Genomic DNA, 19555 nt, shown 5'->3' on the forward strand with positions numbered 1-19555 from the left:
GAACTGCACTCATCCTGGACAGTAAGTTAGAAATTTGGGCAAACAAAGGCCACCAGTAGTTGCATATTGCACTGTTCTGAACTACTTCCAAAGCAACTGCAGAAGCCCAAGCAAGTCAATACACCATAGTGTTTCCAACCCTATTTTAAATTTCTGTTTAACTCTTTGGAAATAAACCTTCAGCGAGCATTCAATATAAAATACCCAGACCTTTGGCCAGATCATGTAACCTTTGGCCCTAGAAGTATTTAGCAGAGTGTACTCTTCAGCACTGAATCAGCCTTTTAGCTTTCAACCAATATTTCTGCAGTAAGTCAGTAAATCAGGAAGAAGTTCAACATGCAATTATAACTCATTGCAGAACAATAATAAGGGATCAGATATCTTCTTTGAGACAAGTATCTTCTTTTACTTATCCTCTCTTTAAAAATACAATTAGGATGCATGCACCATTTTTGCAAGAGTCTTCTAGAATATACATAGATGCACTACAGTGTTTATAACTTCATAAAACCAGCAGAATAGCTCTAATTCTCACATTTTGTATTACATTTCTGGATCTGACTTTTTTGTTTGAAGCTAGACTTCAATGTCTAAAGATCACTACCCCATAAACAAAATAATTAGATATAAAGTTTGAAAACAATAAATAAAATATTACAAAAAATTAGTCTTCCCAAGTAGTGAATGTCAAATGCTAATGACATGATAACTGTTAAACATTTTCTCACATCATCATCTTAAATAGCAACATCTGACATTTACCTTACTATTATTTATTATTACACAAATAAGAGATATTCATTTATCTGAAACTAATAATAGAACATAAGTGTAGGCTGGTAATTTACATTTACATTTATTATAAAGGATGTGGAGTTACATGATGATGAAATATAAATCATCTTATACCATATGAAATGCTCAAGTTAACTTTTTTTGAGAAAGGTACTCTTGATGGAAATCCATATTGCTCATTTCTGATTGATATTTTCCACAATAAAAACAGACAATTCTGCGTCCACTAAAAAACAATCCTTCATTTAATTTACATACATACAAAAAATAATGGGTCTGTCTACTCAATAAATTAGGGTGTTTATGGAGATTAAGAAATGTCTCTATATTCTACACAATAATGAGACAACTTTGCTTTTTTAGATGCTGAAATTACAGATCAGTTCAGCCTTTTCCTTTCTCTCACACCTCCCTATTCATATAAAGTAATTTAAAACCCATAAGTGTGCAGTGGTTTTTATGCTTATGAATGAATGGGACAAGTGACATGAGTCTGTCTTCATATTATTATTCTGAAGACATTCTAACAAATGTCTGAATAAATTCATTTCTCAGAACCATTCCTTTAATGCTTCCATGATTTAACTGTTTGTTTTGAAAATGGAAAATAATTTATCAGACAAGACTATCATCATTGCTTCAGAGAGTCTCCACTGAAGTGCTGATCCAGTACATTTTCTGTATTGCATGACACTGAGTTTACAATGCCGCTGTCCTTTAAACTGTTCACAGAGATTTAACAGAAGGCAGCTCATACTGCCAAAAACCTGGCAAAATCAGTGTTGAAAACAGGGTAGTTTTCAAATACAACACTATAGTTTGAGATGATGAAAAAAAAATTCATTAAACACTAAACAATATTCTATAACTAAACTAACTACTGAAGGTGTTTTCCTGTTTGTTTCATTAACATGGACCAAAAAAAACAAAACAAAACAAAAAACCAACCAAACAAAAAACCTCAAAAAACAAAACAAGAAAGCAGAATATTTTACTTTTTAATTAAAAATATTTAATGTTTCTATAGCTATATTTTGCAATGCAACATATATATTTATTTGTACTCTTCTCTAGAAAATACTGGAGCCTGATTACAAAACTGATTTGGAAAAAAAATGAGGAACTGTCTAATCCCAAGGTAAAAATTGTTCTACTAGAACAATTTTAGAGAACACTCAGAGTCACCAGGTGAGAAGAAGACTTTTCAATTAATGTGATATTTCAAATTAATTCAAAAGTCTAATGAAAAACTGCTTTATCCTTTCAAATACTCTCCTTTTCAATAATGAGCAATAGAAGAATAATACATTAGGTCAACTAAGATAAAGGTTTCACTTTACGTCAGTCACTTATGCCAGATTTAGTGGGATATTTAATTCTCTCTTATGCAACAAAAAATTATTTCTGCTTGTAAGTCTAAGAATTTGTGTCTGCACAAATAAAATGAAAAAAAAAAATTGAAGAAAAAAAACAAAAAGAAAAAAAAGATGAGAATATGTGACTTAAGGTAACTGTGGCACAAGAGGTCTGAATCACGCATGGTGATTGAGTGAGTCTTCCAGCAGCCACATATAATGCCTGGTCTTAAAATTTGGAGTAAGAGAATTTAGCAGTAGAGATACACTAAATGCAAGAAGTAGAAACAGTTGTAGCAGTCAGGGGCTGATTGCTGTGCTCTTAGATTAAGAAACCCCTGTGGCAGAAAATATCCTCAAATGAATACTTGTTTAGTCTCAGTGCTGTGATTTTTTCCGATAATGATAAAGATCTAGTAGTAGTAGTAGAAGTAATAAAGGTAGAGAGCAATTTTTAAACACTCCCCCTTTAAATTAAATAAAATCCAATTTTTATAATAATAACAACAAAAACAAAACCACCATTATTCATGTTACTTACACTGTAACTCTATCCTTATGAAGTCTTGAATTCCCAGGTTCTCTAAAAATACTCCTGAGGATGCAGTAGTTTTAAAGAAAAATGAGACATCTGCACTGAATTCTCCATGGAAGGTGGGGAAATGCAGGTAGGATGTCTCTGTGTTGAAGGAAGCTGAATTCCAAAATGTTCCTGGATAACAGAATGAAAGGATGATAGACACAGTTATCTAACATTTCTAGTGTAAGTTTTATAGTCGATAAACAAAAGAAAATTCCCAGGTCTAAGAATGGGTTGCAGTGTTCAAAGAGTCCACATCCATAGAAGTTTCCCTATTAGCTCATAACACAAAGAGGTAGGCATTATTGGGAATGTAGAATAATGTTTCATCAAGAATAAAAGTGCTCAGCTGAAGCAACAAAAAAACAATTACTAGGAAACAAAATTAATTTCATCTCTGGTGAGAAGTCTGGTTATGGCCTGATGTATCCTTTCATGAAGTAAGCAAACATAGCAGCTATGAATGAAGTATTATACCTACATTAAAGTAGTATGGCTGAGGGAGCTGGTTAGCCTGGAAAAAACGAGGATCCTTTTCTCAAGGCTAAACAGGCTAAATAAGATGGGGACCTTATTGTTCTCTGCAACTGCCTGAAAGGAGGGTGCAGTGAGGCAGGGGCCACTGTCTTCTCCCAGGTTACAAATGACAAGATGAGAGGAAATGACCTCAAGTTTGTATTAAATGTGACAAATATTTTTTGTTACTGAAAGGGTTGTAAAGCATTGTAACAGACTTCCCAGAGTGGAGTCACAGTAAAAGTGAGCGAAAAACTTGTGGATATGGTACTTGAGGTCATGGTTCCAACGGTGAACATGGGGTTGGTGCAAGGCTGACAGCTAAGACCTTTCATCTTAAAGGTCTTTTCTAACCTTTACAACTCTAGGATTAGTTAGTACAAACAATAACCATGAGACTTATTAAGTATATATTTTACATAACATGTAAAATATATACTTGTTATATTTGTTAACTACATTGTTATCATTGTAGTCAAGTGAAATTTACTAGATACCTCAAAGAATGCCTGACAAATATACTTGCAATTACTGTAGAAGAAATCAAATAAATAAACTGCAAAATTTAATAAACTAGCATAAATATTTTCCTGGTTTTATCTATTTTTAACTAAGCATCCAATCATAATTTGCAAGGTTTTGTTTTTCATTTTTAAAATGCTGATGTAAAATTTCTAATATCACCCTCTTCTAATAACGACATAATCTTCATTTATGGTGTTCAACTAGAAGTACCATGTTAATATTGCTGAATCCTTACAGATATATCAGTATTTCTTTATTAAGCTATATTGTTTTCTAAACCAAGTGAGACATTCAATACTTTCTTATCTAATTGATCAAGCCCATAGAATATTCTCCTGAACATGTTGTGAGCTCAGTGTAACAGTTATCCAGAACTGTAATTTTTGCTCCAGCCATGTTCTGCTTTTAGGATGGAAAGGGGGAAAATAATATTTGAAAATTTCTTTCTTCCCTGCAAAATCAAACCCTACAGTGTATATGGAGGTCTAAACAGTGTATATGAAGGCCTAGTCCACAGACAGTGAAGTAAAATTAAAGTCCATTCCCCCATTCCAGCAGAGTTTTTACCATTTTCAGAAGGGTTTGAAACCTAGAAAATCCTAGAAAAGCAGCATTGCAGGATTTTCACACATGTTCTGGCAATTGCTCATTGTGACTTTTGGCACTCAGGAGTAGTGCCAGCTATCACAAGTTAAAGCAGCCATCAGGACAACATTTACATGGTAAGGCAGCTGTGAACAGATGGCTCAGGCTAGGAGGAGAACATGAAGCTTTGCACCTTGCTCTCCTGTGCTGCCTTATGGGCTCCTTGAAGTTACCAACCTGTGAGAAGTGCCACCAGACAAAAGCCTTACATATTGGCATCAATTTTAAGCCCATGTTCCTCAGCTGTGTCAGGTCATGGCTCCCACAGAGCGAACTTCACAACTGTTGTGACTAACAGCTGCATATCAAAGCTATTTAAAAATAATGGGCTGGCTGTTACCAGTAATTCAAACACAATAGGAAGTTTAATACAGTAATTTATACAAAATTGGTGCAACATTGCCAGCAATTAGAAGCAAGGCAATAGGGGCAGTAACAGTCCAGTAAAATAATGATACAATTAGCTTCAATGAAGTATTTGAATGATATTTGTAAAACAAAATGGAGTCCTTGGGGAAGGGCAGGGATAGGAAGTTTTATTTTTTCTCTTTTAAGTCGGTGTCTTTTCTTGTCTAACCATTTTTTTTTTCCTCAGGTCTGAGAGCTGTGTAATTTATGAACGTAAAGATACTTTATCAATAAAACAGCTTCAATACAGGCTTAGGAAAAGTATATTAAAAGTATTTTATATTGTTGTAAATCAGGGTGGGAAAAGATTTCCTTAATTTTACAGCATCTGGCTCACAGTCTCCCATTTAGTTTTCTGGAAAACACCATTTGGTTAGGAAATCAATATTACTTAGCATTTTATCTAAGCTGTAAGACTGCAGTCTTCCTATGAGTAAAAAGAAGAAAGATCCTCTTTATATAAATGATACATGAAGTTATTTTTTATTGAAAAATATACATATGTTTTTGGCACATATCAACTAGCCTTACCAACTTGATAATGTAAAACAAAAAAACAGGACAATAATAACAAGACAGATAAATTAGCCTTCTCAAAACAATTGTGTGATTACAATTTGTAGTGCTATTCAAGTTCCTACTCAAAACTGAAATCTGTTCATCATTTGTATCAATTCCTTGTCATATTTCTGATGGTTTCATCGTCATTCTGTCAGCAGGGACACTGAATGTTGAGAGAAATAAAGAGAAAATAAAGATCTTATGTTGCTGAACAGTATATTTTGTACTTTTTTTTTTTTTTTTTAACTCTAAAATCCGCAGATAAAAGACCAGGAGGGAAAACCGTGATCATCTATTTCAATATCTAATATAACAGAGACTATATAAATTCCCTGAATCAGTTCTTGTCTGAAAAAGAGAATTTAGTCTAGGAAAAATATTCAATTGCTTGCATTAAAAAATGTCAATTCACAAATGCTTTTACTCTCAGTTTGTGCGTATGTATGTATTCACACACAGTGTAGCTTCAAATCCCGAACATTAAATAATTTCCTGAATTTATTTCCTGCTTTCAAGAACATTATTTGAAATTTATTGCTCTATGAAACTCTTTTAAACTTTAACACATCACCTCAGATTATGCCCAAATTCAGCAAAGGGATTTAAATGCTTTCACTATAAAATGAACCTCAATTTTAATGCTATCCTGTAACCTTACATTCTCTTCATATATGTAAAACTGTAATCACAGACTAGTATTAAACCTAGTTGATTATGCAGGAAGCTGCAAAGAAGACCAAAACAATGTTGATTAGACTGAGGTTAGGACAAATATGAATTAATAATAATTTATATAAAGCTAAATAAGGGGGAAGAGTTGAACACGTGGTTTACAAATACTTCTGCTTTTGAAAGTAAAAGACATGTCCTGATTTCTCAGGGTACTGAAGAGAGATGAAACAGATTTTTTTTTTCCTAAATTAGAAATTTACTGTGCTGCTTTAATGAAGGTATCATGAGTGGTTGATACAGTTAGTCTCGGTTACATCCAAAGCTCACACTATTTCTTTCTTCATTTAAATGTCAAACAGAGAACTCACATTGAATGGATTATCTGCTTGCATTTACATGCTTGCACTGTCATTTTGCAGTTGAATTTACTTTTTTTTTATTCAGCCAAGTAAAGAAGACTCCATCAAATACCTCATTAAAGTCAATCTGTGTCTCCACCAGTATTACCCTTATCTTTATTAATGTAAATTCCTACTAAATGATATATAATCTTTACAAAGAATTATATATATATATATATGCATTTCTGTTACTTTTTATTAAGATCTATATCAACAAGTTTATTTTTGGCCCAAAAATTAGTCTTATGCTGACAGAATATAATCACCCATTTAATACACATAATTTTGGCGCATTAGCTATATTTCAGAATTTTGGATTTATTTTTATGTCCTAATACTTACTGGATATTCATAGTAATAAATCAGAATATGTCTACTCAGCTCTTGTAATGAAAAGAACAAGAAAAAACCATCCAACATAGAAGGATGGGTTTTTATTAATCTACTCCCACTAACTGACTCTAATGGAATTTAGTCAACATCTAGGTTTTACTTCAATAATGACAAAAATAATGTCATTATTGAAGTAAAATATATGAAGTAATATATAATGTCTTCTTTTTTCATGAAGACCATAGAATTTCTATCTATTAATGTACCGAAGAGTTGTTTCATTCTCATATGCCCCAAAATCTTTCCTGTTACCCTGCTCAGTTGATATATGTTAGTGTTAATCTTAAACTTTCAGTATAGTTACATATATTTTTCAATCTGAAACCAGCAGTCATACCATAAAATTTATTAAACATATTGTAGAGCAGAAAAGGGATTACAGAAATGAATCAGTAATAAATCAGTACTTAATTTTGAAGGTGACAGAAAGTGTGAGTACTCCTCATATGTGTGGTGCTGAGTGTCACCAAATACTGTTGACTAATGTTTTTTAAATGGACATATTCTTCTAGAATACCTTTAATACTTTCATTGTACCTTGGCATCTTATAAATATGGTTAGGTAACTTTATCAAAAATGCTGAAAAAATCAATAACATCTGAATGCAATTTTTAAGAACTTTTATAAAATAAACTATATTTATATTTATATTACTTTTGGATTTTTTGGTTTTATTTCTAACAGAAGGCTACTCTTTCCTGCCTTGCTCTGACTAATATGGTTTGGTTTTCTTATAAGTAACATACTTCGTTGAAGAGATCAATCCTTAAAACCTAAAATAAAGAAGCCAAGTACAGAAATGGAATGTTAAATAAAAGAGTGGGAAAAAAAAAAGCAACAATAAAGAGCCAACTTCTGCTGGACTGCATTTGATACATGACTTTTCAGAAGCACCCAAATAAATAAATCTTACTTAGAAACTTAGTGGAGTGCATGGTTTATGGCAATTCAACCAGTTATTTGTGGTTCTACTTTATTTTGCTGTGGGCATTAACATTTTCTTTTCCACCCAAGTAACTGTCCCACAAGGAAGAGATTATTGATGAAATAAGAATTTATGATCTTTTAGATTTGAGTCATTTAACGAAGAACTGAAGGTATTTATAATACGATAAACCTTCCTCCATGTTTTTACATGGTATGCTAGTCAGCTATTCTGAAAAACTTATGTCTGTCAGAGAGAACAGAAACCAATTTAGTAAAAGATATCCTCTGGAAAATATAATGGTATAATTTAGTTCTGGAGAGTGACAGAAGCAAAAATAGCAATGATCTCTTTGGAGAGTATTCAAATCACAGTGTGAGTCTAAGAATATCTGTTCTCCCTTGTTTGACAGTACTTCTGAAAAATGGGTATTTTCCACTAGACCTTTTCTGCATTCTTCACCTATCCAAAGGTAAACGTCATTAAAAGTACATATAATTAGACCCTCATGGATGTCAGCAACCTCAGGTTAGGTAAAGAGTCTTAATAGTGGTCTTCTTTCCTTCTGCAGCTTCAAATTGTTGCTGGAAGCAATGGCGTGGCAAGAGAGTTTAAACTTAATCAGTTTTGTCTTGTGTGAAATTTTTTGAAATTTTGTCTAGTGAAAATTAATATGTAGAACTCAGAAATTCTGCAAGTCATAGCTATTTATGTTAACTGTAAAACTGAATACCAAAGAAAATGTTCATTATAAAATCCACTGCTGAGGCACAATGACGATTGGAAGAAAATCTATTACATCCTGTACTCAGTATTTATTATAACATATATTATATATGAAGAATTATATTAATATATTTCAATACAGTCTACATATTACACACACACACACATATATATATATATATGTAAAATTTCCTATGTAGGTTAGATTACAGAATCAATTACATTGCAGAAGATCTCTGCGATCATCAAGTCCAACTTTTGACTGGTCACCACCTTGTCAACTAGACCATAGCACTGAGTGAGCCGTCCACTCTTCCCTTAGACACCTTCAGGGATGATGACTCCACAGCCTCCCTGAGCAACTCACTCCAATGCTTAACAACCCTTTCTATGAAGAAATTCCCCTGATGTACAACCTGAATGTCCTCTGGTGCAGCTGGATACCATGTCCTTTTGTCCTGTTGCTGGCTGCCTGGGAGAAGAGGCCAATCCTCACCTGGCTACAACCTTGCAGGTTGTTGCAGAGAGTGACAAGGTCTCTCCTGAGCCTCCTTTTCTCTAGGCTAAACATCCCCAGCTTGCTCATCCTCTCCTTATGTGACTTACCCTCTATGCCCTTCATCGCCACACTGCCCTTCATTGGACACCATCATATATCATGCTATAAAATATTTGTATGCTAATTTCATAATATGGGCAATATATAATATATTATACATAATGAAATACTAAATATATATATAACATGTCCCAAATTATATAATAACTTGTATTGATATATTTTATGATATATATGCATAGAATTTGTGGTTTTCTTAACACTTGGGTTTATGTCAAAATTTATGACAATTATTTTCCTTCAGAAATTGCTTTGTTTTCTCAAATTTTAGTTCTTACCTCATTAAATACATGTCTTATCATGCTGTCATTATGATGTAAAAGACTGAGAAAAATTCCATTATTTAACAATCAAAATCAATGTTCTTATTCCAAGGTTTTTGTTGTATTATGACCATGAACTGTTATATTCTGAAATCTTTTCACTGAGCTTGTTTCAGTTCAAAATTGCTTCTTTTTGAAGTCAAATGCTATAATGTTGTATGACACTGCAAGGATATTTCTCTGATATTCAGACTGAGTTCTTGTGTTTGTTCTCATGATATTTTAGAATTCTCTATCACAGCCTTGTCTAGAAATACTGTCATCATTCATCATTAGTGTGAAATATTGCAGCAATTCAATCACCCAGACTAAGCAAACATCAAATGAAGTCAGGGAAGTCAAAACTGTCTGTATGTTTTAGAGATTACTCCAAGGAAGCTAGTTGACTTCCAAGTTTTAAGATCTGTCATGTCTGAGGTCAGGTTATGTAATTAATAATAGTTGGGAACTTGGTAAGTAGTGGAATTCAAATTCTTCCCTCCAGTAATTAGATCTACACAAGCTCTAAGTGTTTCTGTTTCATTGATGTCTTTGTCACTGTTTTCACTGTCTGTGGCCACAATGGAGGTCTGCTGCATCACAGGCCGAGTGAGCATGGCCGGTCAACTGAGGGAGTTGGTTACATCCCTCTATTTGACATTTGTAAGAGAACACCTGCATTGGGCTTCCGATTTCCTTTCCCCTAGCAAAGAAAAACATTAATAAACAGGAACAAGATTATGGAGGCCACCAGAATGTTCAGGTCTGGAGCAGTTGTCCTGCCCTTCAGGGAGGAGGAATGGGGCTGCTTCAGCCTGGGGAAGGAAAAGGTTTGCTGGGGAACCTGATAGCAGATTCCAAAACCTAAGGAGAAATCATAAAAGAGACAGATACAGGGTCTTTGCATTGGTGTAAGGGGTGAGTATCAAAGATAGTGGTTATGGTGAAAGCACAGAGTTTCAGGCTTAATAAAAGTAAAAAGAAATTCTCACTGAGGACAGCGGTAGAAGCTGCCCAGAGAAGCAGTGTAGACTCCATCCTTGGGTGCTTCAAACACCAGTTTGACAAAGCCCTGAGAGACCGGTGATCTCAACTCATGGCTAATCCTGCTAAAAGCAGAAAACCTCTGTAGTTCCTATCACGCTGAATTATACCATAATACTATTTCATAGTATTGTGATATGTAGTACAAACGATCAGTTCACAATCAGATGTCAGACTAGCAAAGTGAAAGAACCCAGTGGGATTTTTAAGTCTTATGAATTTTCATTAAAAAACTAGAATGCAGTGCTGAAACACATCTGTTAACAAATCTTCCAGGCATAATTACTCTGACAAGACAGAGATGACACAAAAATAAATACATACTAATACATACATAATAAATGCTAATAAGTACATAGTACATTTTTTTAATCTATGTGCTTTACTGAGTGAGCTTAAAAGTATAAATCAATACTTTACTCGTACTTCTCTTACTCATATAAACTGAAGAAATTTGAAAACCAAACGCAACATCATATGCCGAAGGAGGAAAATCACATGAAGAATAAAATATTTCTAAATACTGTATCTATTACATATTAAATATAACAGGTAAGTTCATGAAAACTCATAAGATAATGTGATTTAAGGAAATTAACCTATCTGTAATATTGTAATAACTTACTCAACAGAACATCAAATATGGCCCATCCAGCTCTTCAGCTGGGGTTGTTTATAGCATTTCTTTTCCTAATTCCTAATTTTTGATTACAAACAGCATTAGACATAGAATTTTGTGTAATACTTTACTATTGAACATAAGCCAAACATGTTCTCTCTTCCATTGAATAGGGAAATTATTAAAAACAGAAGTATCATCACAAATCTTCAAAAAGGTGTCATTTTGCACAAACATATTATTCTGGTTACTACATATATGTATTCAGAATGTAAATCTAGAATTATTATTAAATTAGTAAAATTTAAATTCTTACATGTAGTTGAAAATTTCCATGTAGATATTGCATACACTGAATTACTATCCTACAGTATAGCTTTCCTAGATGCATAAAAATTCAGAGGAGATAATACATGTAATGTTTTGTGATGGATGCATATGTAGCTAGTGAATGGTATGTCCCTAAGACATGGTAACCAGCTACAAACTCATGTAACTCATTACTCATGTAATGATTTAGTCATAATTTAATTCCAGTTGGGTAAACCAAAATACCTGTTTTAAAACTATTATAACACTTTTTCTTCTCAGTACTGATATGTATAATGAAAAATAAATTTTTCCGATTTCGATGGTTTGCACTGGATGATGGTGGGTTTTTTCTAATTTCAAAAAGAACTGGATGAGATTTTTAGAGAAATCTTCTTAGGCTTGTAACAAATAACATGTAAAAGTTATTGCAGAAAAAATGCATCACTGTTTTAGCAAAACCCTTTAGTAGTTACTTACTATCACCACGGCAAAGCAAAGGCCCCAGTTTGTAAGCAGCTTCCGAGTTTGGTCTGTCAGTATCTGTGATCACAATTTCAGTTACTGGTAGATGGTCCTTGTAGGAGAGGAAGCCAGTATCATTTGTCCTGAAAAGGTAAAATGAAAGCCACAGCTCTCCTAACTGTTTCCAATAAATATTTCATTATCATTGAGACATTCCCGAGGAAAAGGAAAGAAACTTAAAACAAAGAAAGAGGCTGCCTAAATATGTTTGTGTGTATATGTGTGATACAAAAAACTGTAAATATAAACATAGGCTTTGGAGTTGATATTGGCTTCATTTGACAGAACTAAAATAATTTCATTGGAAGTGGATAGTTTTATGGTTGTGACCATAAAACAAGCGTGAGAAAAGTCGTCTTGAATAAATGGGCATCTAACTGGCTGCCTAAGTCAATGAATTTGCTCAATCCAAATTTGAAAATTAATTTTATGTTGCTGAGGACGTCCTGTTTCTGTAATTGACTCAGTCACTAATATGAAATATTTTATGGCTTAGTATAACTTTCAAGTAAGTCAACTTTTTTTGTCCTACCTTGACAAAAGTTAAAAGAAAATAAAATAGAAAAAAATAAAGTCATGCTGATTATAGGAAAAACAGTATATGGTACAAATATGAAACACACAAAAAAGAAAATATTCAACTTTGCACTCTGAGCATATATCTAGTACTTGTAATATTAGACCTAGTTCCTTGTTTAAAATCTTTGTTGACTTAGTGCCAGAACTGAGTTTTTAAATTTCATAAGCACCAGTTTTGGCCCTAAAATTCCTTTCCCTAAATCCATGGAAATGCTCAGTTACTCATGACTATTCTGGAAAATTTAATCTCTGCATTCAGTCCATTCACAGTTGAATCTTCCCTTTAAAAGCGTAGTAAATAGTTCAGAATAAATAGCAGAAACTCTTCATGCTGAATAAAATTAGTCACTTTTTTCTCCTCTCCCCTCTCCTTTTCCTATCATCATCATCATCCTTCTTCTTGATACAATTTCTGTTTATCTATTTTGGAGCACAGTGCAAACAAATGGACAGTTTTTTAGCAAACTATTTTGTTTAACTGAGGAATGCAAAACATGGGGTTTTTTTAAATGTTAATTTTTCATGAGGTGAGATATTGCTAGATAATTTAGAACTAAAAGAAAATCCCTCAAAACACCAGAAGTGTTTGCTTCAGTAAAATGATGCTGTAAACAAAAGGAAACTAAATAGAAATTATCTTCCATGGAGAGGATGTTCAGTTTTTAAATTTTTAGGACCAGATTTTTTGTTTAAATCTTTGTGTTCTAGAGTTCTACAGACTTAAAGCTTTTGAGTAGTCAAGTAAGGGGTTTAGAATTTAATCTATGTCCAACGCATGAAATAAGATAGATTTCAGTATAAAAGCAGACTGTCAAACCAGTATTTCAAAACCATGGTGTGTAACTAGTTCTCTGTGCTCAAAATGCACCTCAAACAAGCATAGCTTCTGCCTACTTTTTCCACTCAGTGAATAGTATCTAGTCAACTGATCCAAAACAGTAGTCTCTAGGGAAACCAAATACAACACTAATCACGAGTACCAAAATTAGTGTACACATAACACTGTAACACTGTAGTCACTGAGAAGAATCTCTACTTAAAAGTGTCCAAAGTGGATACAAACAGAAATACAAACCCAGAGTCATTATACTTTCAATTTAATACACTCATAAACATCTAAGCAACTTACTGGAAGTAGATGTGCATGTGAAGACATGCATGTAATTCTCTCATCTACTGTATTTACAAATATATTACCATTAAAAATTGACCTATATATTTAAGCATGGATTGAATGCATGACAAAACTGAGCAAGAATATTTTACAGGTCTGAGAAATGGTGCTATTTTTTTCTCAAAATGCATTCATCTTTTAATACGTTATTTTTGTGTTAGAAATTAATATTGTTTTTATTTTAATACAGCATAATATAGGGAAATTCTTAACGTTATATGTGTTTCTTTAATCTCTTTATTAGAATAAATGTTGCAGATATCACCCTGTGAATTTTACTGCAAGAGGAAATTCTTTTCTCCAGAAATCTTTAAAGCTTGTGAAGAATTGTTCTTCGATTAACTCTTTCTTGTATTTTCATTTCTGTGCCTGCTGAATTCCCTGCTCATGTTGAGGGAACAAACATTTTCCAACCCAACTCACTAGTCACTCCTTTAAAAGAAGGGTGGACCTTCAGAAGAAAAAAATTATGTATTGCTTGATTTTGCATACATCAAGATGTTCCTAAGTATCTTTGCATTTTCCCACTTCCAAAAAAATAGATGTTGATGCATTTTTTTAAATGCATACATTAATGTACTCACTGAACTTCATTTATTTAAGTTAAATGGACTTCATAACTTTAAGGCCATAAAAGTTTCTTTAACATAAGAGCTTTCATTTGAAAAGTCCCTCTGCTTTATCAAACCCCATGCTGCTTTGGAGCTGTTATTGAGAAAGTTGTATCTGATCCTGCTAGATGAAAAGTCGGGTTCAGATCTGACACTGTGACAAGAACTCATTCATTACATTATTTATTTGAAAATTATGGTAAATGACACTAGAGAATTTTAGGCACAAGTGGAAGATGTACATCCTAGAAATCCAGATGTACATCCTAGAAATCAATTTATTCTCTTTGAATAGGGCTTCATATGAGTGCTTTGCTTCACTGATAGCAAGTGTATTCATTTTCTTTATCTATGTTGTAGATGAAAAAAAAAGGATGTAAAAAGTCTAAACCTGAAAGTGTAGCTATAAATTATGCTAAAAATTAAACTTTTTTCACAGAATGTTTTATTTTAACTTTAATTACATTCAGTAGTCTAAAACTAACTGAAGTTGTACTAAAGAACTATTGTCTTAATTTATAACATGCAATATACTAAAGACTAGAAAGTATCTGCCAAATTAAATCTTACCCAAAAATCAGAGTGAAAGAATTAGCAATAATACTTAATGTATATAGCAATAATTTTGTGGAAAATTATGTTCTATAGCAAAGAATCAGATGACACTATGGCAACTTAGATTTGCCTTGGTATTATAAATGTGCTAAGGCCTGTGTATTTTCTTTATTTACTTCTAACAAAAAAAGTATTGTGAATAATGAACAGTAAAAAGTCACCATTCATCCCTGTCCGCATCACAGTTGCAGTAATGCTGGGAATCAATGCAGCTTCCCTCCAGTCCACAAGCACATTTTTGTACAGTAGGCAAGGAACCTCCCCAGTAAGTATGAGTTTCATTGGTTCTTCCAATCCACCAGCTCAGTGGCATCCCATCTAAAAAGATTAGAGAAAATCAGTACCCAGTCTTGTCTCCTACTTTTCTCAGCTTTCCCATCCAAATAATTTTCCAAAAGTTTAAGAAGACAAAAAACCCTGCTCAAATCTAAAATCTTTAAAAGACCAGGAAAAAAATAAATTTCCACCTTTACTTAATAAGTAATTATTAATTTTAATACTTCATTATCATATATTAAGTGATTGTCACAGATTTTTGCTTGCATTAGTACAAAAGGGAACTCACAGTACCTAGTTCAGCCAGCCATGATATTAGAATAATTAATCTTAAGCAGTCAATTTATATAATTCATTTTAAAATGGTCCATGAAAGCAGAGACATAATCATCCTAAAAATCAGGATAGTTTATATTCCCTAGTAAAGATCAATTTCAGATGTCAGAAACACCAGAAATGAGGGAAGTCACAGAAATGGCCTCATCCCACTACCAAGAGTACTACAGAGTACTACTACCCATATTTGTGATGAGCCTTGAGTAGCTGAGTAGCAGTGTTAATCAGAAATGCTCAAAGACAGCTGTTCAGTCATGGACAGCAGATTCAGAATTTATATACTCAGAGACAACAGAAATCATGTTAATGGTGGTCCCATAAGTAAATTGATATATCTGATGAGCAGAAGTGATGTTGCCCAGGACTATCACATCTCTCTGTGGTGCATCCAGTCAGCATTGTTTGTAGCAAAATGATAAAACATAGTTTCTTTAATGTCACAGTACTGCAGAATAAGCTAAAAGATATTGCCAAGCAAGTATAGCAACAGAAGAAATATCTACAGAACACACGATAGCGAAATGATATGAAGCATAAAGATAAACCAACTCAAATGAGATGGAAGAAGGGAGATGGATACATGAAAGTCAAGGCACAAGAAGAAATCGAGTACTGTTAAACTATAGAAGTTTTTATAGATGCACTTTTTTTTTGCTTCTGCTGGAGCTCCATTTTCAGCACCTGGCCCCCATGAAGAAGCTGAAATTTATTCCACTCTCAACTTTGCTTACAAGCGCCACTGCTTATTAAACCTCACGGTTAGATAAGACCTCTGTTACACTGACAATCTTTCAGATCGTGAACATATTGACTGCATTCATTACCACACAACTGTCAGCCCAGCAGGCCAAAAAACAGTGTGAGCAGTTTTTTGAAAAGTCAAGCTTGCATAATGGCATCAATGTCCAATATCAGTGTTTGCGTTTGCAAACCATCACAGGAGGAAGAAAATCCAGAGACCATGTATAAATAATTTATTAGACAACACTTTAAAAAGGTTCTAGCAACTAAAACTGTAAAAAGCAGAATATTTCTGCTGCTTTAACAGCATGCCTTAGGTTTATATTGTAGTCATGAATTAGCATTCCCAAAGTTTCACTAGGGACATTGGAGTATGTTTAAAAGCTGGTCTCAGTTATTTGCTCATACAGCAGGGTGAGGAGAGAGTATTTACTGAAATGCTGCAAGTTCATACCGATTAGCCGGGATTTTTTTCACTGCCTTGGCAGAAAGTATTGTCTAGGCAAAATAAAGTCATTAATTAAAATGGTTAGAGATTTCTTCATAATGATCACATAAATAGACTTCTTTAATGAGATCATTTGCAAATGCTATCCAGGCTGATTGAATACAATGCATTCCTAAAATACAGTCAAGATTTACTAGGTGGATTTTATGTTCCAAAAAATATATTATGTAACCATCATTAAATTTTCTATTTCTCAGGCATACCTAGAGAAGATTGTAAACAGCAGAAATGAGAGTGATTCAACTGTGTTTTAAAAAAGAATTATTTTTGAAAATTTGTAGAAGTCTCATATTGGTCTCTTCCACATCTATTTATTCTTAGCATTCAAAACTAAATTTTAAATTACTTATCACAACTGATTGCACACCTTTAAAACATTAATTTTAGCACATCTATGTGCATATTATAAATATGCAGCTATATGCAGTATAAACAGCATAACAATATAGATAGTGAATTATTTTAGCACATGTACATGCAAACTCCCAGGACAAAAAAAAACTAGTCTTTAAACTGCTTGAGGCAAACCAGGCTTTTGAACATCTAAACATAGCTTTAATTTGGAGCCCACAGTAAAAAGAAGGTTCATCGGGACACCTAAAGCAGCAGGTTCACGTTTTTTTGCTGTGGAGGTGTTTTCAAACAGATATTCTTCTAAGAGCAAACACCAGCCTAAGAAGCCCAGAGATATCCATGCCATAATTAAGGAGAAAGAATGTATAAGGAAGGAGCTTAGACACAGAACCAGAGAGGGCTTCACGCAGAGGCGTTCTCTCTGCTTAGCAGGAAAAAATGCCAAGGAATCAGTTCTTAGCATCTTAAGAGTTTCTAGTGCACAAGCCAAAAAACTTCACTAAGTTTTTTAAAAAAAAGTAAACAATGAAGATTTTACCTCCACATTATTTAGAGTGCTTAGGTGTTCAGAGTAAAGTCTTTTAACACCATCTCTGTGTCAGTAAGAGTTAAAATTTAAATACACTGCACAACTTCACTTTTCTTTAAGTATATCAGACTTTTCTTATAATTGCCTTATTTCTTAAGGCAATTATAATTTTGTCAATCATCCACATTTTAACTACTGAGCTTTCTAAGAGTGCATATACTGGATAGTGGAAATTCAATGTTATTGATGTGTTTTGTCAAGTACTCACAATATGCACATTAAGTGCACACATTAACTTCTGCTGGTATCTTACACACTAATTTGTGCTCTTTTAGGAAACTATTTCTTCAGTAATAATTTAATTCCTTTTTAAAAATTAAAAAATTCTTGGAAGACCAAACAAGAGAGGATCTTAATAACAATCTCTGTTAATTTAAAAGTCTTATGAGAGCAATTAACTTGTGAATTTAATTCTCTGAAATAAAATAATTATAAATCGACATTTGCATTTTCCTGGTTCAAAAATCTCTTGGCAACTTACAGAAATCTGAGAATTCAATATTTGAAGTAGTTCAAACTCCATAGCATCAAAACACCACAGCCTTGATAGAAATAAATAACTTTAGTAGCCAGCAAAATAAAAGCCATGATGCAACATAATAAGGTTTGTCTGCTTTACTTACCTGACTTATCTAAAAGCCTTGACTTTTTGCAGTAGTAAGCAAGCTCCTGTTCACAGTGATCTGCCAGGTTTATTGTAGCCTGAAGCTGGTCTAGGCTGGCAGAATACTTGAAAAACACAGTGTGTGGGTTCTCTCGATTAGCACTTTTAACTCTGGTTAGATTGGTGCTGTTATGCTGCATAATTGTCCACGTTGCATCTTTCAAAACACATGTGAAAAGCAAAAAGAAGCAGAGTGTTGTGTAAGTTAGTGAGGGAAAGAGCATGTATGATGAAATCACCCAAACTTCAAGATAACAGTAGTCATGGTGAAGGCTTGTATCATTCTTCTATTTTGTATTTTTGCCAAGACTCTTCACCTGTGAATAGGTTAAAAATGAGCTTATTCTGTTTCAGCTCACTTTCAAAACCTGTAACTCTCACTTTCCTGACCAAAACCCCTTTCAAGGTAGGGGTGGGAAGGCTTGCAGTTAAAGCCCATCTGGGACAGTCAAGTTCAGATTCATGATCACATTTATGGCCAGCATAATTTGGAAAAAAAAAAACCCAAACCATGAGAAATCTTATTTTTTTTCCTAAATTTTAGTATTGGTATAATATTTCAGACACTCTAATAGCAGTATTCTAACTACTAGACCTATATTTTATATCATCAGCTGCCTTCAGGCCACATATGATGGACCATATAAAAATATCCATAAAGAGGAAAGAATGATGGTCACTTAGGAGAACAGTCAGAAAATCTAAACAAAATATTTTTTATCTAATTATAAAATTTTATTAAGGACATAATTAGACTGTCAAGAAACAGACAGCAAGAAATGTGAATTTAAATTTTGTTTCCTTTGTTTTGGGTGCTGTTTTCTATCATTTTGCATTGGTTTTTTTTTGGTAGATGGATATACATACAGACACAAATACATCTAAACATTACACTGAACATAAAAATGAAGACAAGCACTTTGGATATTCAACTCATCACACTCACAAAATTACCCAAAAAAAGAAAAACGGATAACAGCAAAGTTTGTAGCATTTAAATTGGCAGTGTGTACTGTAGGCTTTTGATTCTGAAACTGACCTCCGTGAATAAAAAGGAAATGGCACCTCCCTCCCAGCTGCCTGAAAATAGAGCCCCATGAATGTCAAAGACAAGGTACTGCAGTAAGAAATGTGGGCATCTGCCTTCCCTGCCTCTGGTGGGAAAAGGGAATACCAGTCATGAG

The 19555-nt window shown here is 33.4% G+C and overlaps 1 protein-coding gene across 6 annotated transcripts in view; it reads right to left on the reverse strand.

Annotated features, from left to right (window-relative positions):
• Positions 1 to 19555, reverse strand: part of CNTNAP4 (contactin associated protein family member 4) — a 205235-nt gene that overhangs the window by 28371 nt on the left and 157309 nt on the right. For all 6 annotated transcript variants that reach the window (XM_064403135.1, XM_064403134.1, XM_064403139.1 and 3 more), the window contains 4 exons: positions 18331 to 18528; positions 15065 to 15221; positions 11880 to 12007; positions 2695 to 2865 (listed from right to left, as the gene is read on the reverse strand). In XM_064403135.1, coding sequence (XP_064259205.1) covers positions 2695 to 2865; positions 11880 to 12007; positions 15065 to 15221; positions 18331 to 18528 — 654 coding nt within the window. The remainder of the gene's footprint in view (positions 1 to 2694; positions 2866 to 11879; positions 12008 to 15064; positions 15222 to 18330; positions 18529 to 19555) is intronic.

Source organism: Passer domesticus, chromosome Z (genome assembly GCF_036417665.1).
Source record: "Passer domesticus isolate bPasDom1 chromosome Z, bPasDom1.hap1, whole genome shotgun sequence".
Classification (NCBI taxonomy): Eukaryota; Metazoa; Chordata; class Aves; order Passeriformes; family Passeridae; genus Passer; species Passer domesticus.